This window comes from Arachis hypogaea, chromosome 14, assembly GCF_003086295.3.
Source record: "Arachis hypogaea cultivar Tifrunner chromosome 14, arahy.Tifrunner.gnm2.J5K5, whole genome shotgun sequence".
Lineage (NCBI taxonomy): Eukaryota > Viridiplantae > Streptophyta > Magnoliopsida > Fabales > Fabaceae > Arachis > Arachis hypogaea.
Window position 1 is genome coordinate 15,599,150 of NC_092049.1, and position 19,648 is coordinate 15,618,797.

A 19,648-nucleotide genomic window follows, 5' to 3' on the forward strand; every position below is an offset into this window, starting at 1 on the left:
TAAAACTTAACAAGAAGTTTCTTATATTATTTATTTACATGAATACTTAACAATCCTACATATTAAACTATTCCGTCATTGATGAAATGACCAATATTTTCTTCAGGATCCTCAAAGAAATCAGATACATCATAATGAGTGGTGTAATTTTTAATATCATTTGAAACAAAATTTGTTTCCTTTCCTAGGCCATCTTTTATCAAAGATGCTTGATAAAGATCGACTAGGTGCCTTGGCGTACGACAGGTACGCGACCAATGGCCCTTTCCACCACAACGGAAATATTTATCCTCTGTTGATTTATTTTACCCATTATTTCTTTTTTTATCCCACTTCTGGTGAGATCCTTTCTTGTGAACATAATTCTTCTTCCTTCCATAATTTTTCTTGCTACTAAAACCTTGTCATTTACCTCTTCTAGGGTAATGATTTGTCGCACTTGCTTCAGGAAATGGGGCGGCGCCAGTTGGGCGCGCTTCATGATTTTTTTAAAAGCAACTCATTGTTGCGTTCAGCAACAAGAAGGCAAGAAATTAACTCAAAATATTTTTTAAATCCCTTTTTCTGATACTGCTGTTGAATGAGCACATTCGAGAAAGTTTTCTCTAATATATCATTATCAGTTATCTTTTCTCCACATAATTTCATTCGTGAGTTGATTCGAAACATTGCTGAATTATATTCATTTATGGATTTAAAATCCTATAGACGCAAATGCGTCAATTCATATCGGGTTTGAGGAAGTATCACCGTCTTTTAATGATTATACCTTTTTTCAAGGTCTTTCCACAGATCTGCAGGATCTTTTAATGTGAGATATTCATTTTTCAATCATTCGTCAAGATGACGATGAAGAAAGATCATGGCTTTAGCTTTATTCATATGGGATGTATTATTTTCAGCCTTAATGGTATCTCCAAAATTCATTGAATCAAGATGGATTTCAGCATCTAGTATCCATAATAAATAGTTATTTCCAGATATATCAAGAGCCTTAAATGTAAGATGAGAGAGCTTCAACATAATGAAAATTTGTTACCTGAGTCTTATTAAAAATTGATCAGAGTCTCGTGCTGATAACGTGTTGTAAAATAAATAAAAATAAATAAATAAGAAAGAGGTAATAGATTGAGAAATATAATTAGATAATGATATTCACCACAATTACTATTTCATATAATAAAGATGATTAATATATTTACTAATATTATATATAAAGAGTGAAAGAGAGGAGTATTTAGAATAGTTATAACATAACGAGAGAGAGAATTATTTTATTGTTGTGTGTTGTTTCAAGGGTGATTTCTCCTATTTATACAGGTGACAAGCCTTTGTTTTCAACTTTTCATTAATTTTAAATTTGTTTTAAAAAGTAATTCCTTTGATAGGAAAAAGATTAGCTGCCCAAATTATAAATGGAGATTCATTCCATTCTTATCACAGCATAAACGTACATTTTCTTAATTTTTAGATTTTTTTCCTAATTTTTTTTGTTAGATTTTGAATTTTTCTTTATATATGTTTTAGATTTTTTTTATTATAAAATTTTAAAATAATTTTGGATATTCTTTTTGGATATTCTTAATTTTAGGGTTCACCAAAGATCGAACTATTGACCTTTCGAATCTAGAACTCTAATACCATGTCATGATACCACTCATCCCAAAAGCTTACACTGATAAAAAAAGGTAACACTAGTAGTTATATCTCTAATACTCCTTAAACCTCCATTGTACACATTGTACAAATATTCTATTGGCTCTCTATACTTTCCCATTAAATATTTCTTTTTATTAGGTTTTTAGATATTTCTCATGCTAATTTGAATTTATGTTCTCTCCAAAGAGAAAATAAAAAAAAAGTTCAAATGTTCTTTTTTTAATTTTTTGGATATCCTATTTTTATTAGTTTTTAGATATTTTTTATTACGTTTTGAATATTTTTCTTAATTATAAATTTTAAAATAGTTTTTTAAATAGTTTTTGATATTTTTTTATAATAATTTTAGATATTTATTATCATTTGAATTTAGATTTTTTTTAAATTTTAAATATTTTTTATTAAATTTTTAAATATTTCTCGTGATAATTTAAATTTATATTTTCTTAAAGAGAAAATTAAAATAAAATACTAATCGATTGCAGTTGGCTGCATCCCTTATTTACCTAACAAAATTATTCTAAAAAAATATGTTATATTCTCAGACATATTATGCCTAGCTAGCAATATCATATTCAGGTATTATAACAAAATTTGTTTATTTAGTGCCATTAATGTTTAAGAATTATTTTTAATAGTTTCGATAATAAATTAGGATAAACTTGTTTTATCATATATATTTTTTTAGGATAAAGTACTTAGATAAATCAAATGCAGTCAAATATTACTTGTATCATCTAAATCAAAAGATGATGTGCATCTTCTAAAAAGATTTTTTTATATAAATCGAATCAGAGTAATTTAAATTACAAATTCTGATAGTAATTTGAATTAAGCTGCTTAGATTTACTAGGGGAGATTTTGATTTTAATAAATCGAATTAGTCAATTTTGAGTTATACTGCTCCATATAATTTACTTTATTAGAGACCAACTTGCATAAATAGGTTAGACAGATTTACTAGAGCTTTAGTAACATATATAAATGGAGGCTGACTAATTTGATTTAGTTGGGAGCAAATGTGACGGGCTCCAAATTAGTTAATTATTAAAAAAATATAATATTAAATTATAATGTGATTTTTTAAGTATATTTAATCTTTTTTATTATTTTTTAGTATATTTTTTAGATAGTATTTTTATAGTATTTAATTATAATATGTTATAATTTTTTATTATTATAATAAAATTAAAATTTGTTTATTAAATTAAAAATAATATATAAAAATTGATAACTTTTAAGTACTTTTATAATAAAAATTAATATTTATTTATTAAATTAAAAATAACATATTTTAGTATTTTTTAAGTACTCTCGATAAAATTATTACTGTTTTGGATTCTAACTTTTTACTAGTTATGCTTTTATTATTATTTATGGTTAATTTTTTATTTAATTTATTATTTTTAACAAAAACATTAATACATATTATAAAAAATTAAAATAATAAACAGTGCACAAAAATTACCATGATAAATATTTTATAATATCAAATATAAAATATTTTATAATTTTTCGAGTACTCTCAGTATTCTTTTATTTAGTATTATTTTGGATCGTAAAATTAGTTAATTACTTATGATTTTATTGTTATGTATATGATCAGTTTTTTATTTATTTTGTACTTTTTAATAAGATTAATAATTTATATTATAATAAAATTATAATAAAAAATTTAATAAAAAAAGTACTAAGAATGATAAAAAAAATAGCCAATGAGTTATAGCTCAAATGGCATAGACTCCCCATACTCAATTAAGAAGTCGCCATACTCAATTAAGAGGTTGCGGGTTCGAGTCTCATATCTTTGGTAAAAAAAAAAAAAGAATGATAAAAAAATAAATATTTGAAATAACTTGAAATAAATATGAATTTTTATGGAATCAACCAACATAAACGCATTGCCTAATCTAATTCGATTTATGCATGTTGGTCTTCACCAGGTAAATCGAATTAAGCTCCATCGATTTATTAGAAAACACACACCAAAAATGCATAAATATGCTCAGCTGAATTACTCTAATTCGATTTATATAAAGAATTTCTCTAGGAGATACACGTATTATTTTTTAAATTGGGTGATATAGATAATATTTGACTGTATTTGATTTATTTAAGTACTTTACCTTATTTTTTAGAATATTTAAAATTTAAAATTAGTCCCAATATTTGACAAAAAAAAAAAAACAATTAAAAAAATATACTAGTAATTTCATCTTTAAATTTTTATTCCCTTGAGATGAAAATATCAAATATATACCTTTTGAATGGGAAGAAATTATTCTACTTATTCCTAAGAATTATATTTTAAAACTTTAAATAAATAGTAACATATTATATTTCTATAAATATTTATATATATTTCTTGAAACGATAGTCAAACCCGGAAAGAAACTTACAATAGTGTAAATTCTACACACTCACAAAAATAAAATATATATATATAAGTTTTACATATAATATGACTTTAATAATGTTATTCTATCACGCGAGCATTTTAACGATTTCTTCTCCTTCACTTTTGGAGGTTGGAATACTTTTTTGAGTTAGTTATTAACTGAATTTGTAAAGATAGTCCAAAACGCAAGTCAATCTTCATTATTACGTTTTACCTAATTTTCTCAAATCTCACAAAAAAAATCATGGACCATATATTTTCTCTTTGCTGAATTAGGAAACGAAAATTTGTACTTGCATACCGGTGTGAGTGCAGGAGACTATACATGCCAGTGATAACACTGTCTCTTCAAAGGGAGGAAAGTGATTAAATTAAAAAAACAAAAAACAAAAAATTATTTGTAAAATAGTGGAAAACTTTGAATATATTATTTTTTTATTTAAGAAAAGATATATATTTTTCTTCTTTTTATTCCTTCAAAGAATAAATTATTCAAATAATATCCAAAAATTTTATATTATTGACCAAAATAATCTTAAAAAGTATTAATAACAAATAAATTTTCGAAAAATTTAAAAATATGATAAAAAGACTAGATATTAAATATATAATATAAAAATTTTTTAAAGATTATATTTTGATGTAACTTTTTGTAAATATCATTAAAAAAATAAAATTTTTTTATTGTAATTTTCCATCAAGTAAATTTTTTTAAATTTTTTTATTGCAAATGACTAATTTATTTTTGAAAACTAAAAAAAAAATTCGAGATCAAATTTTGCTACCAATTTTTTTGTATACGTTTTAAATATTTATTCAAATGTTGGCACAAAAATTTAAATAAAATGGATAAGTCGTTTATAAAATTTGTAATTTTGTTGTCACTTGTAAAAAATATAATATTTATTGATTATTTTTCTTGTATTTTTAAAATCATTCAAGAACTGTTTTAACCATAATACTTTTTAAGGATCTTTTTGTCGGTGCCTGAATATTTTGAGTACCAAATTAATAATTAACTTTTCTTTCAAATAAATTTTCCATTTTATATTTTTAGTTTCTATATTTAAATTGATACTCCAAAATCTGAATTGATTATAATATGTCAAGAGGCTCAATAGCAGAAAAGAATTTCTAATGAAGTAATTATGCATATAAAAAATTATCTTATAATTGTATATATAAAGTTGTTAAAATCAAAAGTTTATATAAAAATAAAGTAGTAAATTAAAAGTATAAAACATGAATTCATAAAATAGATTAAATTATAAATCTATCTGTTTTAATAAAAATTATCAGAACTAATTAACTTAAATCATATATCACATGTCAAGAAAGTGTGAAATTTAACAATATTAAAATAATAACAAATTTCAATAAATTAAAAATTCTACTGATTTCTTTGTTAAAAGTTTAGATTGCACGAAGCCACTAGCGCGTGGTAAACCGCCTTAAGAAAAAATTATATATTTAATTCATAAATTTATCATCTTTCACGGTGGCAAGAGCAAAATATAAAAACCCCATTATATTGTGGCTGCTGGGGACCCCGGGGTATAGTGTATTTAGTGGGAGCGAAAAGGATCAAAACGATTCGTTTCGTCCAATCCTTTTCTTCGTTCTCTCTTTTCGTTTCTCCGTTCTATGCCTCCCTCTCCAATTAATTTTTTTTTTAAATATATTTGTTTATTTATTTACTGAAGAGCCAAAGAGAGAGAGAGAGGGCACAGAGCACCGAGCAGCCTCCACGAATCTAAAATCGCATTACGGCGCGTGATTCGCACTCGATGCTTTGAAGCCATTCTCCTAAACCCGCAATTTCCAACTTCCACAGGCCACCATTGCTCTCTTTCTCTCTGTGTATTGAATTTCAATCCACAAGAACGGTACAATAAACAACTAAACCTTGTTTATCCTTATGGAAAGTCAATTCCATTCATGCCACTAGGTCAAATTAAACAATATTTATTTGTTCTCATATTTTGAATTTGAATTTTCATTTTACTTTGTTCAAATTTTCAGGAGTTCGTGCTTTCCTTTGGTTCATGTGTTTGATATTGTTTTGCTTGATTGGTTTTACTCTGTGGATGTGTTTGTTGTGTGTTCTGTTTCTGGTTAATTTTTGGCACATTGAATTTAGGGTTTCATAATCTTTTTTGTTTTCCTGTTAGTGATTGTTTTGAATGGTGCAGAGGAATGTGTGATGCGTTCTATGGTGGGTCAGAGGTCTAGAGGAGAGTTTTGTAGCCGTGGAGGCTGCTTCTGTGGTTGAATCTGTTACTCATTCATGAGGTTTAGTCTACTCTCTGCCCTTGTGGATTTTTCTGATTGATGAATGTTGTGAAATTGAGTGACTGTATTCAATGGAGAATATGAATTTGTTTTGGTGTCAATAATGATATGAAAATCTTGAGGAAGAATTCATGGGTTTGATGGTTAAATTAATGCATCTTACAACTTGTATACACATTATCTCTTATTTTGTTTGAGTTGGTTGTAGAATGTGAACAAAGGGCTTCTTTTCATGCTCTCCTTTTAGTTTATTTGCTGCTTTAAGAGAGAGAATAGGTTTTGATTTCAGAAATGTTGTACATTAGAGGGGACACTCTGCAACTGGATGATGTTGCTGTGGTTAACTTGGATATTAGTGGATAATGTTGTACATTAGAAGGTTGATGATGCTGAATTGGATGTATAATGTGAAGGTGATTGCTGATTCATCTCATAGAAAAGAAATAGTGAATTTGGAGATTGTTTACACTCCGTCATTAAGGTTGCATTTGGTTAGTATCCATGGACAAATACAGGGACAGGATAGGACACAAATATGTTTGGTTGCACTAAGACAAAGACTAAGAGTGTCACGGTGGGATGCAGAATTACATTGTCTTGGTATCTCTGTCTTACTATCTTGTCCCATTCTGTTCCTTGTTCCAAACACATCTAAGTTACTTATGGCCTTAGGAAATGGCAGATAATGACCTTGTCATGGAACCCTCAAATATATCCACTATCCAGGGACCAAAGAAGACCAAAAACAAAAAAACAAAAAAAGAAGGCATAGTTGATTTTAAGTAGTAAATTAGGTGTTAGGCTTAAGGACTTTCTGGCAGTTTTAGGAACGAGGTAACAAATCATAAATTGTTGTAGCTAAGAATGGAGGGTGGATCTAATAGTGGGTAGTCTAGTAGCTAAAGATAGAGAGAAACCTGGAAATACCGTAGGAGAAAACTATTAAAAGTGGTGTAGAGCTTTTAAATCAATTTCTAAATGTAAAAATAAGACACAACATCATGCCAGCGCCTAATCTATGTAGCCAATCCAATCTTCTGGGACAAGGTTTATTATTCTTTTTTTTTTTATTGTGCGTCTTTCATAGTCCAGACATGATATTTTGGTTTTTCTTTGGAAAAAGAGCATGCTTGGGAACTTCCTAAATCAGCTTTTCTTCACCCTCGAAAAAGCTGTTTCTTTTTTTTTTTTTGGGGTAGGGTGGGTGTGGGGGTTGGGGAAGAAAACTTGTTTGGGTAAAATTTTAAAATAGATTATAATCAACTGCTTATAGCTGAGAAACAACTTTTGAAGTTTATGATGTTAAGTAGAAGTTCATTATTTCAGATATTTTAGGACTTTATTAAATTGACCTCAAGTATCAAATAATATATAAAACATCATTTTATACCCTCTCTAGTGATTTTATTATATAAAAGCAATTTTGTTTTCGTCGACAATCTAAACAAAACATATTGTCTTAAAATTACTTTTTAGCTAAGGTATCCAAACATAAATTAATTCTATATAATCAATTACATAAAAATGATTATACAGATAAATAATTTTGATTTTAGAGCTTTCCCAAACACACTGAAGTTTTGCAAATTTCAGCTCTGGATTTTTGAAATATTCCTGTTATCCTCTGATTGGAAAAAAGGACCATTTTATTTTTAAATCTTTAAACTCTATATATTATGTTTGAATGTCAATCCAAGATTAGGAGCTGGTTGTTTTGAATGCTCATTACTCAATCTTTTCTTCAAGTTGTTATTTCCGATGGAAAATCAATATTCATGCAGTCTTTGAGGGTGAGATGGTGGAGATAGATTTAAGTTTATCAATTACTATTTACTGGTTGATTTATCTCTCTCTTTTTTATTCTTTTGGGTAGGAACAAGGGAATCATCGGCAATGATAGTTATACTTTTGTTTTATCCGTATACTTTCTCAATAAATGAATTCAATATCTGAATCTTGGCTATAAACTATTTGTTGCTCTTCTTTCCAATGATTTCCTTAATTGCCTTTTACATTTTGTTTTCACTTTTATTTTGTCACAAAATAATGAGTTGTAAGTTTAGGCTCTATCTGTGCTTCACAGGAATATGGCTTTGCAGAAGTATGTTCCTCCTGGTAATGCACCTTCTGTGAATTTGAAACGTTTAACTATTTCCAAGAAGGTGCCTGAAAAAGCTCAGCTTAAGATGGCAAATCAGAATCGTGACATGGATGTGGATGTTGACCTTAGAGAAGTTTATTTTCTCATGATGCACTTCCTTTCTGCTGGGCCGTGCCATAAAACTTATATGCAGTTCAGGAATGAACTTCTTGAACATCAACTCTTACCTAGAAGGTATCATGCTTGGTATTCAAGGAGTGGGGCACCTAGTGCTGATGAAGATGATGATGGTCTATCATTCTCTTTAACTTACGATAAGTTGTTGGAGAGGTATTATGATATTTTCCTTTTTTTTCTTCAATTTTTTTATTTTTATTTTTTAGCCTCTTCTGACTCTCTAAACGAATTTGTCTTCACTGTTAGACTCTTCAAAATTCACCTACACTGGCCCATTTTAACATTCATGTTTTTCATCTTACTGTTAGTTGTATTGATATCTTATGGTAGATTACCTGTTTGCTATTCATTTATGCTGTAATTTTTGAACAAATAAGTATGTAATGATTTTTTTTTCAATTTTTTAAAATGTTAACTTTCTTTATGATCTTTGCAACACAGTTGACTTCATAATTACTTATTCTACAGGTATCCTCACATTGAAAAGGATCACTTAGTCAAGCTTTTGAAGCAATTGTTATTAAATACAGCCTCCCCATCTCTTCGCATGAGTAGTGGAAATGCTCCAAATGCAGCTGATGTTCCTACTCTTTTGGGGAAGGGTTCGTTTTCACTTCTGAGCTGTATGTGTCATTTATTTGTGTTTTTTTTTTTTGTTATTATTATTAACTTCAGCATTAACACTTCATTGTGCTGTGGAAATTCTCAAACTAATTAGTGAATTAACTGATTATACTTTTCTCTGTTACAGATGACAATGATAAAATAAATGAAGTCAAGCGGCCACCTCCTCACATGCGCTGGCCTCATATGAAAGCCAATCAGGTTCATGGGCTTAATTTGAGGGAAATTGGGGGTGGTTTTCCCAGACACCATCGTGCACCATCTATACGTGCTGCTTGCTATGCAATTGCAAAGCCTTCTACAATGGTACAGAAAATGCAAAATATCAAGAGGATAAGAGGACACCGTAATGCTGTCTATTGTGGTAGGTTATTCTTTGTAGTGCTAAATAATCTAGCTTATGTTTAGAATTTTTATGTAACTTTGTTGTCCCTGTACTTTTCCTGAAATAAGAATTTACCTTGTTTCTTTTTCGTTTCCTTTAAGGGTTACAGTAGAGTAGAGATACATAGTTGGAGAAGCCATATTATATATATTTAATGGGTAGCTGTCTTATTTAAAAGATGATAGAGGCAGAAATAGCTTACTGTCAGAAATGTCATATAGGAAAAAAAATGTCATAATTGATCCTTCTATTGTCTCTTTCTCCTCCTAAGGTATTATATAATATTAATACACATTGTATTATAGAGCAAGGGACAAAGCACAATTAGGGGTGAATAAAACACTTGAACATGCCAAAGACAATTAACCACAACGAAGACGGAAAGATATAATCCGGTAAAAGTGCTTTTTTGTGTTGGGGGGGGGGGGGAGAGTAAGGCTTGCTGAGCAAGCTACACAGTGAGGGTAGAAGAGTCTTTTACCTGCCAAGCTGTCAGACTAGTTAGGCAGATAAATGATTCTCTGCATGCAAGTCTATCATAATAATCTGTACGCATACTCTATTAAATGACAATCAATCCCTTGGAACTGCCAGATTAGAACAGCAAAAGGAAGCCATAATCACAATCCTACCTCATGGCAGTTAAGGGGCGGCTGCATCCTTAAAGGTGCCTTGTGCTCCAATCAGATGCTCCATAACACTGAAATTATCAGTTCCACTATTTTAGCCATCAATTGGTCTAAACTCTCTTGTGTATCATTTGAAGATTTCATACCGCTCTAGGCCTTACCATCTTCGTCCCCCTCACACCCCCCTTCCCCCTTTTTCTCTCCTCCTTTCTTGAATTATGCTAGTTGCTTATTGAACATGCGACTGAGTTTACTTTAACACATGCCACAGCTATATTAGATCGGTCAGGGAGATATGTCATCACGGGCTCAGATGATCGACTGGTAAAAATTTGGTCAATGGAAACTGCCTATTGTTTGGCCAGTTGCCGTGGACATGAGGTGCATTTGTTTTGTACAATAAATTTTATTTCTCCTGTTTGTCTAGATTTTCATTTGTTTGATATTCTTTGGCCTTTAGATTGAACTGTATGCTATGTTTGATAGGGTGATATCACTGACCTGGCTGTGAGTTCAAACAATGCTTTAGTTGCATCATCATCGAATGACTGTATCATTCGAGTTGTAAGCTCCATGTGACTTATTCAGTTGTATCATTTTGTTTTCCTTCTCCATTGTCCCTGTGCTTTCTGTATGCACTTTATGTTTGACTATTTTATTCTCATAGTGGCGCTTGCCAGATGGCTTACCAATATCAGTTTTGCGGGGACATACTGGAGCTGTTACTGCAATAGCATTTAGTCCAAGAACTGTGTACCATCTTTTATCGTAAGTTTGTTATAATAAAGAAAACAAAGAAGTTTGTAATATAGTCATATGCCTGTGATGTGGATGCTAATCATAAAATGCACAGTAAATTTGAGGTTACCAATCTAATTATGAGATACTTAAGTAGTCCCGTGGTACCATGAGACACACAATTGCCCATAGAGTTTAGCCATTTTGTTACCGTTTCTCTATTTTGATTTTGTCTGACTCTTGATGATTAATCCATCTTATCCATTTACTTTAGGCCCGGAATATAATAGTTTATAAACATTAGGGGGTTATCTTCAGTATAAATTTATCTTTTTATCGTGAATATAATAGTTTAGGGGAGATAATCTGTGTGAGTTGGATTTTAAAGGATCAATCTATTAAACGGTCCTGATTTCTTCCTATTGATGCTATTTTATCATGACATTGAAAATGTTATTTTCAACTTCAGCCTACAGATTTTTGTATGCATTTAATGGTCTGACCTGATTTGCTTTTGCATGTATTATCCTTACCTTAAGAATTGCAAGCTTTCTCTCCCAAGTTAATATTGTGTCTTGTATATTTTGCAGTTCCTCTGATGATGGAACTTGTAGGATATGGGATGCAAGGTACACTCAGTCAAGTCCAAGAATATATGTTCCGAGGCCTTCTGATTCTGTAATTGGTTAGTTGATTCTTTTGTGAATTGATTGAGTAATTTCTTTTTTGTGAGAAGAACTAACATGGAATACCTTATTCAGGGAGGAATGGTGTTTCGTCTTCTAGTACCTTGCCACATAGCCATCAGATCTTTTGCTGCGCCTTTAATGCTAATGGGACTGTCTTTGTCACTGGTAGCTCTGATAATCTTGCTAGGGTACATATCTCTTGATACATACATCATACATGTCTGAATATGAAAATATCTCTTATTTCCTCTATCATATATTTGAATGCCATAGTGTATAGGCTTTAATGGTCATCATATGCTAACAAAACAGCCTCAAAACTAAAATTTACTGTAGAAATAACTCGTTTTCCATTTATAAGAGTACCCAACTATCTCTGACATATTGTTAAGTGCTAGCATCTAAATGAGTGTTTAGCTTTGCATGTTAAGTAGCATTCAGAGAAGTTTACAATCAAGATGTTTAATGCTCACAGAGGCAGAGGAAGAGAAAGGAAGAAAAGAACCCATAGAAAAAAAAAAAGAGGAGGGGGGGGGGTGGCTTTAGGTTTCCTTTAATTAAACCAATCATGTATTTATTGAAATGGATTTTCAGCTTCACAATTTCTTATCTAACTTCAAGGTTTTACAGGTCTGGAATGCTTGTAAACCAAGTGTGGATGATACTGAACAGCCAAATCACGAGATAGATGTGTTATCTGGGCATGAAAATGATGTAAACTATGTGCAATTTAGGTTTGTATTGCTCCAGTATCTGATATACTGGTTGATAGATGAAATTTTTGCGTGCTTATGCCCTTTGCTTCATGTTTTGCAGTGGATGTGCAGTAGCATCTCGGTTTTCCACATCAGAAACTTGGAAAGAGGAAAATCTTCCCAAATTTAAGAATTCATGGTGGGTGGGTGTGTATATATATCTTCGGGAACTAGTGTTTTGAATGTTCTGACTCCTAGATTGGCCCTCTCCTCTCCTCTGCTTTCTTCCAGCTAAAAATGCCTTCTGCCCAGTTCTCGATGCTTTTGCCATCTAATAATCTAGTCGGCTTTTATTCCAGGTTGAATCATGACAATATTGTTACCTGCTCTCGTGATGGGAGTGCTATTATATGGATTCCCAAATCACGCAGGTCACATGTAAGATTCATCAAATGTAATTTCTTCTATGGTTGCTTTCTTTCTTTTTCCTCTTTTTATGAAAGAAAGTGAGAGTTGTGGCTACTTTGTTACCCAAATTACCAAAGATTAGTTGACTACATTCTAGCTTTTCAAATTTTTTCCATTTAGGGGAAAAGTGGTCGCTGGACTCGGGCATATCATCTGAGAGTTCCACCTCCACCTATGCCTCCTCAACCTCAGAGAGGTGGTCCTCGTCAGAGAACTCTACCCACTCCACGTGGTGTAAATATGATTGTTTGGAGCCTAGATAACCGCTTTGTCCTTGCAGCTATTATGGGTGAGTTCGTTTGTTTTTGTCTCTCCTGTAGTGCTCCCCTCTTTCCCTTCTCTCTTGGCTTTCCTTTTTCACCGTTTTTCTGCTTTTTATTTTGTCTCATTGTCATACCTTATTTAATGTTCATGTATAAGTTATTGTGGGAGATTTAGTTTTCTTGTAAGCAATTAACTGAAATAGGAATAAAAATCATATCTAAATTAGCAAAGAAAGTTATATGATAATGCAACTGCTATAAATAGTTTTTTTTTGCACACCACAATCATGCATGCATTGTGATCATGCAATCCTATTTCATCATTTGGTCGCGACTACTATATCTGACTGCTAAACCTTTTTGCAGATTGCAGAATATGTGTTTGGAATGCTTCTGATGGCAGCTTAGTACACTCGTTGACTGGACATACTGATTCTGTGAGTATTCACTTTCTTGGTTTTTGCTTTAAATACCATTTTTTCACTGTCAGAAGACATAGCAGTTGTGGTTTATAGGCTTGTTACGACAATTATATGCATGACATCTGATACTTATTGTTGTGTTTCTCCGTTTTTGTTTCAAAGTTTACAAGTTGATTTGATTATGTTTCAAACGGTTGACCTTTTTGTTTTGCAATTCACTAGATATCATTTTTTGCTTTATAATGATAAAGCACAGGGCTTTTTAAGAGAGAGAAGAGAAGTGAAAAAAAGAAAAAAAAAGGGGGGGGGGGGGTCATGATCTGAGCTTTGGGATTACTTGTCCTCCTTTGAATTGCATTTCTTTGTTTCAAGTAATTTTGTTTTCTTTTACATCAGACAACAAAAAAGTGGATGGGTAGGTGTTACAATTGTGGTTGTGGGGAGAGAGAGGAGGGAGAGAGAGAGAGAGAGAGAGAGAGAGAGAGAGAGAGAGAGAGAGAGAGGGGGGGGGGGGGACGTGGGTATTATTTTCTATAGTTGTCCCATTCAATTGGATTCATATGGTGTAACCATTAGCTAACTAGACTGCCTTTCATTTGTCTGCATGCTTTATTTTTCTGCAGTGCTGAAGGAAAAAAGTATGATAATATTGAATGCTTATTTTCTGCAGAATCTGTCTGATATGACATGCTTTGTTCTTTTCTGTGTGTAGACATATGTTCTGGATGTTCACCCATTTAATCCTCGGATAGCTATGAGTGCTGGATATGATGGAAGAACTATTGTGTGGGATGTGAGTCACCGGTTATTTTTTTATCTTGCAGATTTCTAGGCATTCTTATGTTGTTTATATGACTTCGATATTTCATGATTTTAGATATGGGAAGGCATGCCTATCCGGATATACGAGATGTCACATTTTAAGTTGGTAGATGGGAAGTTTTCTCCGTGAGTATAAGTGTGCCAGCTTAGAAATTTAGCTTGCAATAAATTCTCTAGACATATTTGGTGGTTTCAATAGTTTTCAAAAGTTATTCTCATGGTATAAACACCAATAATTTTTATTTTCAGCTATAGCCTTGTTTTGTTGGTATATGATGTTTTATTAATCCATTTGTACACTACCTGAATCAGTTTGTTTATGTTTTGTTGAATCATACATTTATTTTATAGGGATGGGACATCCATAATACTTTCAGATGATGTTGGTCAACTATATATATTAAGTACAGGTCAAGGTGAGTCCCAGAAAGATGCAAAATATGATCAGGTACATATATCTCTAACCCATTACATGCTTTCTGTCTCTTTGCTAATGTTTGGAACTAATATTCTTGGCCAATATTGACAGTTCTTTCTTGGTGATTATCGTCCTCTCATTCAAGACACCCATGGTAATGTACTTGACCAGGTTAGTTGATTGCTTAATTTTCTTTTTCATTATGAAGGCTGTATAACATCCCATTAACTTCTTATACCTCTGCTGCGACTGCTGTGTATCTTTATCTTTTTGAGTGAGGTTGTTGGTGAAGTTTTTTCTAGGAATTAATCCATGCATTTTTCTACTTATGCCAATTGAAAATTTATGTACCCAAATACTCCTTTCTATTTGCACTGACGCTAAACTACTACATTTTAATTTTTAATGCATTGGTAGGTTAGTTCGGTACTAACCAGCTGTCAACGCATTTAAAAACCTAAAACAGCGTAATGCAAGGTAAAAAGAGTATTTTGGTACATAATCGTTAACTTAGAGTAAGGTTTAATTTGTTTTAATAGTAGGAATATTAATATAAGAAAGCTCAAGGTTAAACTGTATTTGATTCACTCCTGAAAAATTAAATGATACATTTTATGATGGATCATCCACTGGCACCTGATATGATAAATTTAAGCAATTATGTTGTCGAAATCCTTAAGTGTTGATAAAATGACTCTCTCTAAAGTTATGATGCTTTTTCTGATTCATGTTTTATTTATGGTCGTATAAAGTCCGCATTTTCTTATCTGTAACTGGTATTAAATTTTGAATCAGGAAACTCAGATTGTACCCTATCGACGAAATCTGCAAGATTTGCTTTGTGATTCAGGTTAATTCTGCTTCCTGGGTCTGTCCATGATTTTATATATATATATATACTGTATTTCTTTTGTTTCTGTTTTCCTCGGTTATTCTTCTTATACATTGTTGTTATATGTTGTCAAATTTCCAGCAATGATTCCTTATCCAGAACCTTATCAGAGTGAATTTCAGCAAAGACGATTAGGAGCTTTAGGCCTTGAGTGGCGGCCATCATCGCTAAGGCTTGCTGTTGGTCCTGACTTCAGTTTGGACCCAGATTATCATATGCTTCCATTGGCAGACTTGGATCTGCTTACAGAACCCCTTCCGGAGTTTATAGATGCTATGGATTGGGCTCCAGAAATTGAAGTGTTTAGTGATGATGCAGATTCAGAATATAATGTCACTGAAGATTTCTCTTCTCGAGGCGAGCAAGAATGTTCAAGCTCCAATGGCTCTGGCGATACAGGGTGCAGCACGGACAACAGTGAAGGGGAGGATGCTCATATGGACTGTATCCGTAGATCAAAAAGAAAAAGACAGAAGACTGAAGTAAGTATACAGAGAATGTAAACAGCATGCTCCTAAGGACTTCTGTAACTAATTTGAATTATCCTGTTTTCTTTTCTACAGATCGAGATTATGACTTCTTCTGGGAGACGTGTGAAAAGGAGGAACTTGGATGAGGTTGATGGCAATAATTTAACTGGTAGTCGAAGCAGAAAGGGAAAAAGTGGCCAAAAAGCATCAAGGAAAACTTCTAAATCCAAATCTTCCAGACCTCAAAGAGCTGCTGCACGCAATGCTCTACACTTATTTTCTAAAATTACTGGTACACCAACAGATGGAGAAGATGATAGTTTGGTTGGTGATTTTTCAGATAGTGAATCAACACTGCAAGATTCTAACATGGACAGTGATGAATCTGATAGAGCTGCACAGAATGATCAACTGAAATCTTCAAAAGGAAAAGAAGTATCAACATATGAATCGGAGGACATGAAATCTCATGGGTTAACGGAGACTGATGCAGTTGCAGGGAACAGAAGGAGATTGGTTCTCAAGTTGCCAATTCGTGATTCATCGAAACATACTCATGGATTTGACAACCAAGCTGAGTTGGTTGGGTCGTCATCAAAATCTGCACAGGAAGCTCATAATTTTAATAAGAATAGTTGTATGGATGAAGGTTATTCTGGCAGTGGAAGTTACCATACAATTGAAGGATCACATCGGTTGAATATTGAAGTAGACCGTGTAGACTTGCTGGAGAAAATTAGATGGGGAGTGGTTAGGCCTCGTTCTTCCAAACCCCTGAGAGTGGGAGAAGCTGCAGCATCAAATGCAAATCCTGACTCTCTGAAGTTTAGTAATCATCTCATTGAAACAGAAAAAGAGGAGAAGGAATTTAGTCCATTGACCCCTCCTTCAGAAACCAAAAATGATGAAAATATGGTAGACAGTCTAGCAGATATCAATGACAATGGTGATTGTACTACTCATCCTTTTAACCCTTTTGAGAATGGTGAGAATGAGGAAGAGCTCACAACTACCAGAGATCACAGGAATAAAGAGGAATCACTAGTGTCAGCCCTGATTCCTGATAATACAGGTACTGCATTTGTTAGCAATAGTGGTGCTGAGCAACTGCCTGAACCAAATAGCAGTTTCCCTTCCGTATTAACAAAGTTAAGGTCAAAAAGAGGTTCAAGAGATCCTGAATGTTCATCCAAGCATGGAACAAAATCTCCAGTGCTAAAGAATAGTGCATGTAGCAATCATGCCAGCAATGAACAGTGTATGATTGTTACTGAGAATGATGACAACAGCAAGGTAGTAATACCCAATCAGGGAGAAAATGGATCACAAGAAATAGATGCTCAAGGTACACAACATTGTACTTCAAATGGTCCACTAGAGCCACATCCCCGAAGAGATAAAATGTTCAAAGCCGTTTACAAAAGATCAAGATCAAATAGGGCATCTAATAATTCATCTAATGGTGGTGCTTTAGGAGAATCCACTTCTAATGGAAGCAATAGTAATTTCAATACATCAGTGGGTTTCAGTAATGGCACAAATAAGGATGTTCGTGACAATGGATCAATAGAGCTGGAGCCAATCACATCTGACCCAAATGACAAGGGGAATCATCTCAAAGTGGAAAATGGGCATGAAGATGGTGTTGGTAGAAGTCAACATAACATGCAGACCAATGGAGTAAAGTTTACAGAAGAAGAAAGAGGTTCTAGTTCAAAATCGACCGTTGGTATAAGGTCCACCAGGAGCCGGAGATCTAGTTACAATATTCATGAAACTCATGAAACTAGTCCTGTAAATAGAAAAAAATCACTACAATCAGCTAATAAAGGATCGTGGTTGCTGTTATCAACTCAGGAAGAAGGTTGTAGATTTATTCCACAACAGGGAGATGAGGTTGTATATTTGAGGCAGGTTAGTCATAACATTACCTATTACATTTTATAGTTTTGCGTGTGTGGTTTATTTTATTTTATCTTTTTATTGGTTTATCTTAGGTTTATGGTTTAAGTATTATTGCTTTTATAGGTGTAATATCTTTCTTAAGAAATATCATCAACGAGATGGATGATGGTTTTTCTAGGTGTTATATTAGTTTTGTATGTCTCTTACAATATGTTTTCCTTCGAAAATATCCATTTTTCAGGGGCACCAGGAATACATAGCTAATTATAGTCGCAAAAAGGAAGCAGGACCTTGGATGTCGATTAAGGAAAATATAAGAGCTGTAGAATATTGTATAGTTCAAAGCCTTGACTATGCTCATGATTCGGGTTCTGGTGATGGATGCTGCAAAATGATCCTTCAGTTTGTTGATCCTGATTCTAGTGTTTTCGGCAAATCTTTTAAATTGAATTTACCAGATGTGACTGGCTTCCCAGATTTTCTGGTTGAAAGAACCAGGTTTGATGCTGCTATGCAAAGAAATTGGACGCGCAGGGATAAATGCAGGGTTTGGTGGAAAGATGACAGCGAGTCCGATGGAAGTTGGTGGGAAGGTCGAATTATGTGTGAAAAAGCCAAATCTTCTGAATTTCCAGACAGTCCATGGGAGAGATATACTATTCGGTACAAGAATGATCTTACAGAAACACATTTACACAGTCCTTGGGAGCTTTTTGATGCTGATACTCAATGGGAACAGCCTCATATTGATGATGAAGTAAGAAACAAGCTGTTAACTGCACTCACCAAATTACAGGAGTCGGGAAATAAAGTTCAGGTATCATCTTAAAAATCCCTGCCATTTTTGACTTTTGTCTTTGCAGGCAAAAACAATGTACATACTTACCTTTTGTCACCAATATCCAGGATCGTTATGGAGTTCATGAATTGCAGAAAATTTCATCCAAGTTAAAATTTTTGAACAGGTATTCGATCTATAGCCTTTTTGAAGTTGCACTATGTAATGTGTATCACTATCAACATTTACTTGAAGATTTCTTGTAAATTTGCAGATTCCCTGTTCCACTGTCTCTTGATTTGATAGAGTCAAGGTTAGAGAACAATTATTACCGAAGATTGGAGGCACTGAAACATGATGTGACAATTCTGCTTTCAAATGCAGCTGCATATTTTGAAAAAGATGCGGGGATGTCAACAAAAATCAAACGCCTTTCAGAATGGTTCACGAAAACATTTTTATCTTTATAGCTCTTAGCTTCTTTCTAGGCACATAGCGCAATTTTAAGGCCAAAGGGGCCTTAACTATTTAATTTTTTAGGCTAAATTTTTTGTAGATATTTTCCCCCCCGTTTGTTCTCCATTTGGATTAGTTTCTTTATTGTTTAATGAACTTGCTGCTGAGTTTAGTGATAGGAAAGAATATCGGGATATAGTAGCATTTTGCTGTGGAAAATTTCTGCAGCTACATTCAACATTGTATAGAGATACTCATTTGATAGCAAATGCAAAGTTCACATTCAGATTCTAATCCTGCTGTCTGATTGAGCTAATTACTAACCCTGCTTCTCTTTTGATAATTTTGACTTCTAAAATGGCATGTA

At 32.6% G+C, this 19,648-nt stretch overlaps 1 protein-coding gene across 6 annotated transcripts; it reads left to right on the forward strand.

Annotated features, from left to right (window-relative positions):
- Positions 1–5,552: 5,552 nt before the first annotated feature.
- Positions 5,553–19,575, forward strand: LOC112741665 (uncharacterized). Of its 6 annotated transcripts, none has more exons than XM_025790722.3 (25): positions 5,555–5,943; positions 6,250–6,349; positions 8,413–8,780; positions 9,096–9,250; positions 9,379–9,615; positions 10,537–10,646; positions 10,752–10,829; positions 10,933–11,033; positions 11,594–11,688; positions 11,765–11,880; positions 12,323–12,426; positions 12,509–12,586; positions 12,747–12,825; positions 12,976–13,144; positions 13,485–13,555; positions 14,253–14,333; positions 14,418–14,488; positions 14,714–14,810; positions 14,892–14,951; positions 15,576–15,630; positions 15,754–16,154; positions 16,236–18,056; positions 18,289–18,864; positions 18,954–19,012; positions 19,100–19,575. In XM_025790722.3, exons 3-25 carry the CDS (start codon positions 8,437–8,439, stop codon positions 19,293–19,295), a joined length of 5,154 nt encoding a protein of 1,717 aa, XP_025646507.1. In that variant the 5' UTR covers positions 5,555–5,943; positions 6,250–6,349; positions 8,413–8,436; the 3' UTR covers positions 19,296–19,575. The 6 variants fall into 6 exon arrangements, with proteins under 6 accessions (XP_025646509.1, XP_025646507.1, XP_072069935.1 ...); XM_072213834.1 differs by having other exon boundaries at positions 5,558–5,943; positions 9,096–9,229; XM_025790719.3 differs by having other exon boundaries at positions 5,558–5,943; positions 8,433–8,780.
- The last annotated feature ends 73 nt before the right edge of the window (positions 19,576–19,648 follow it).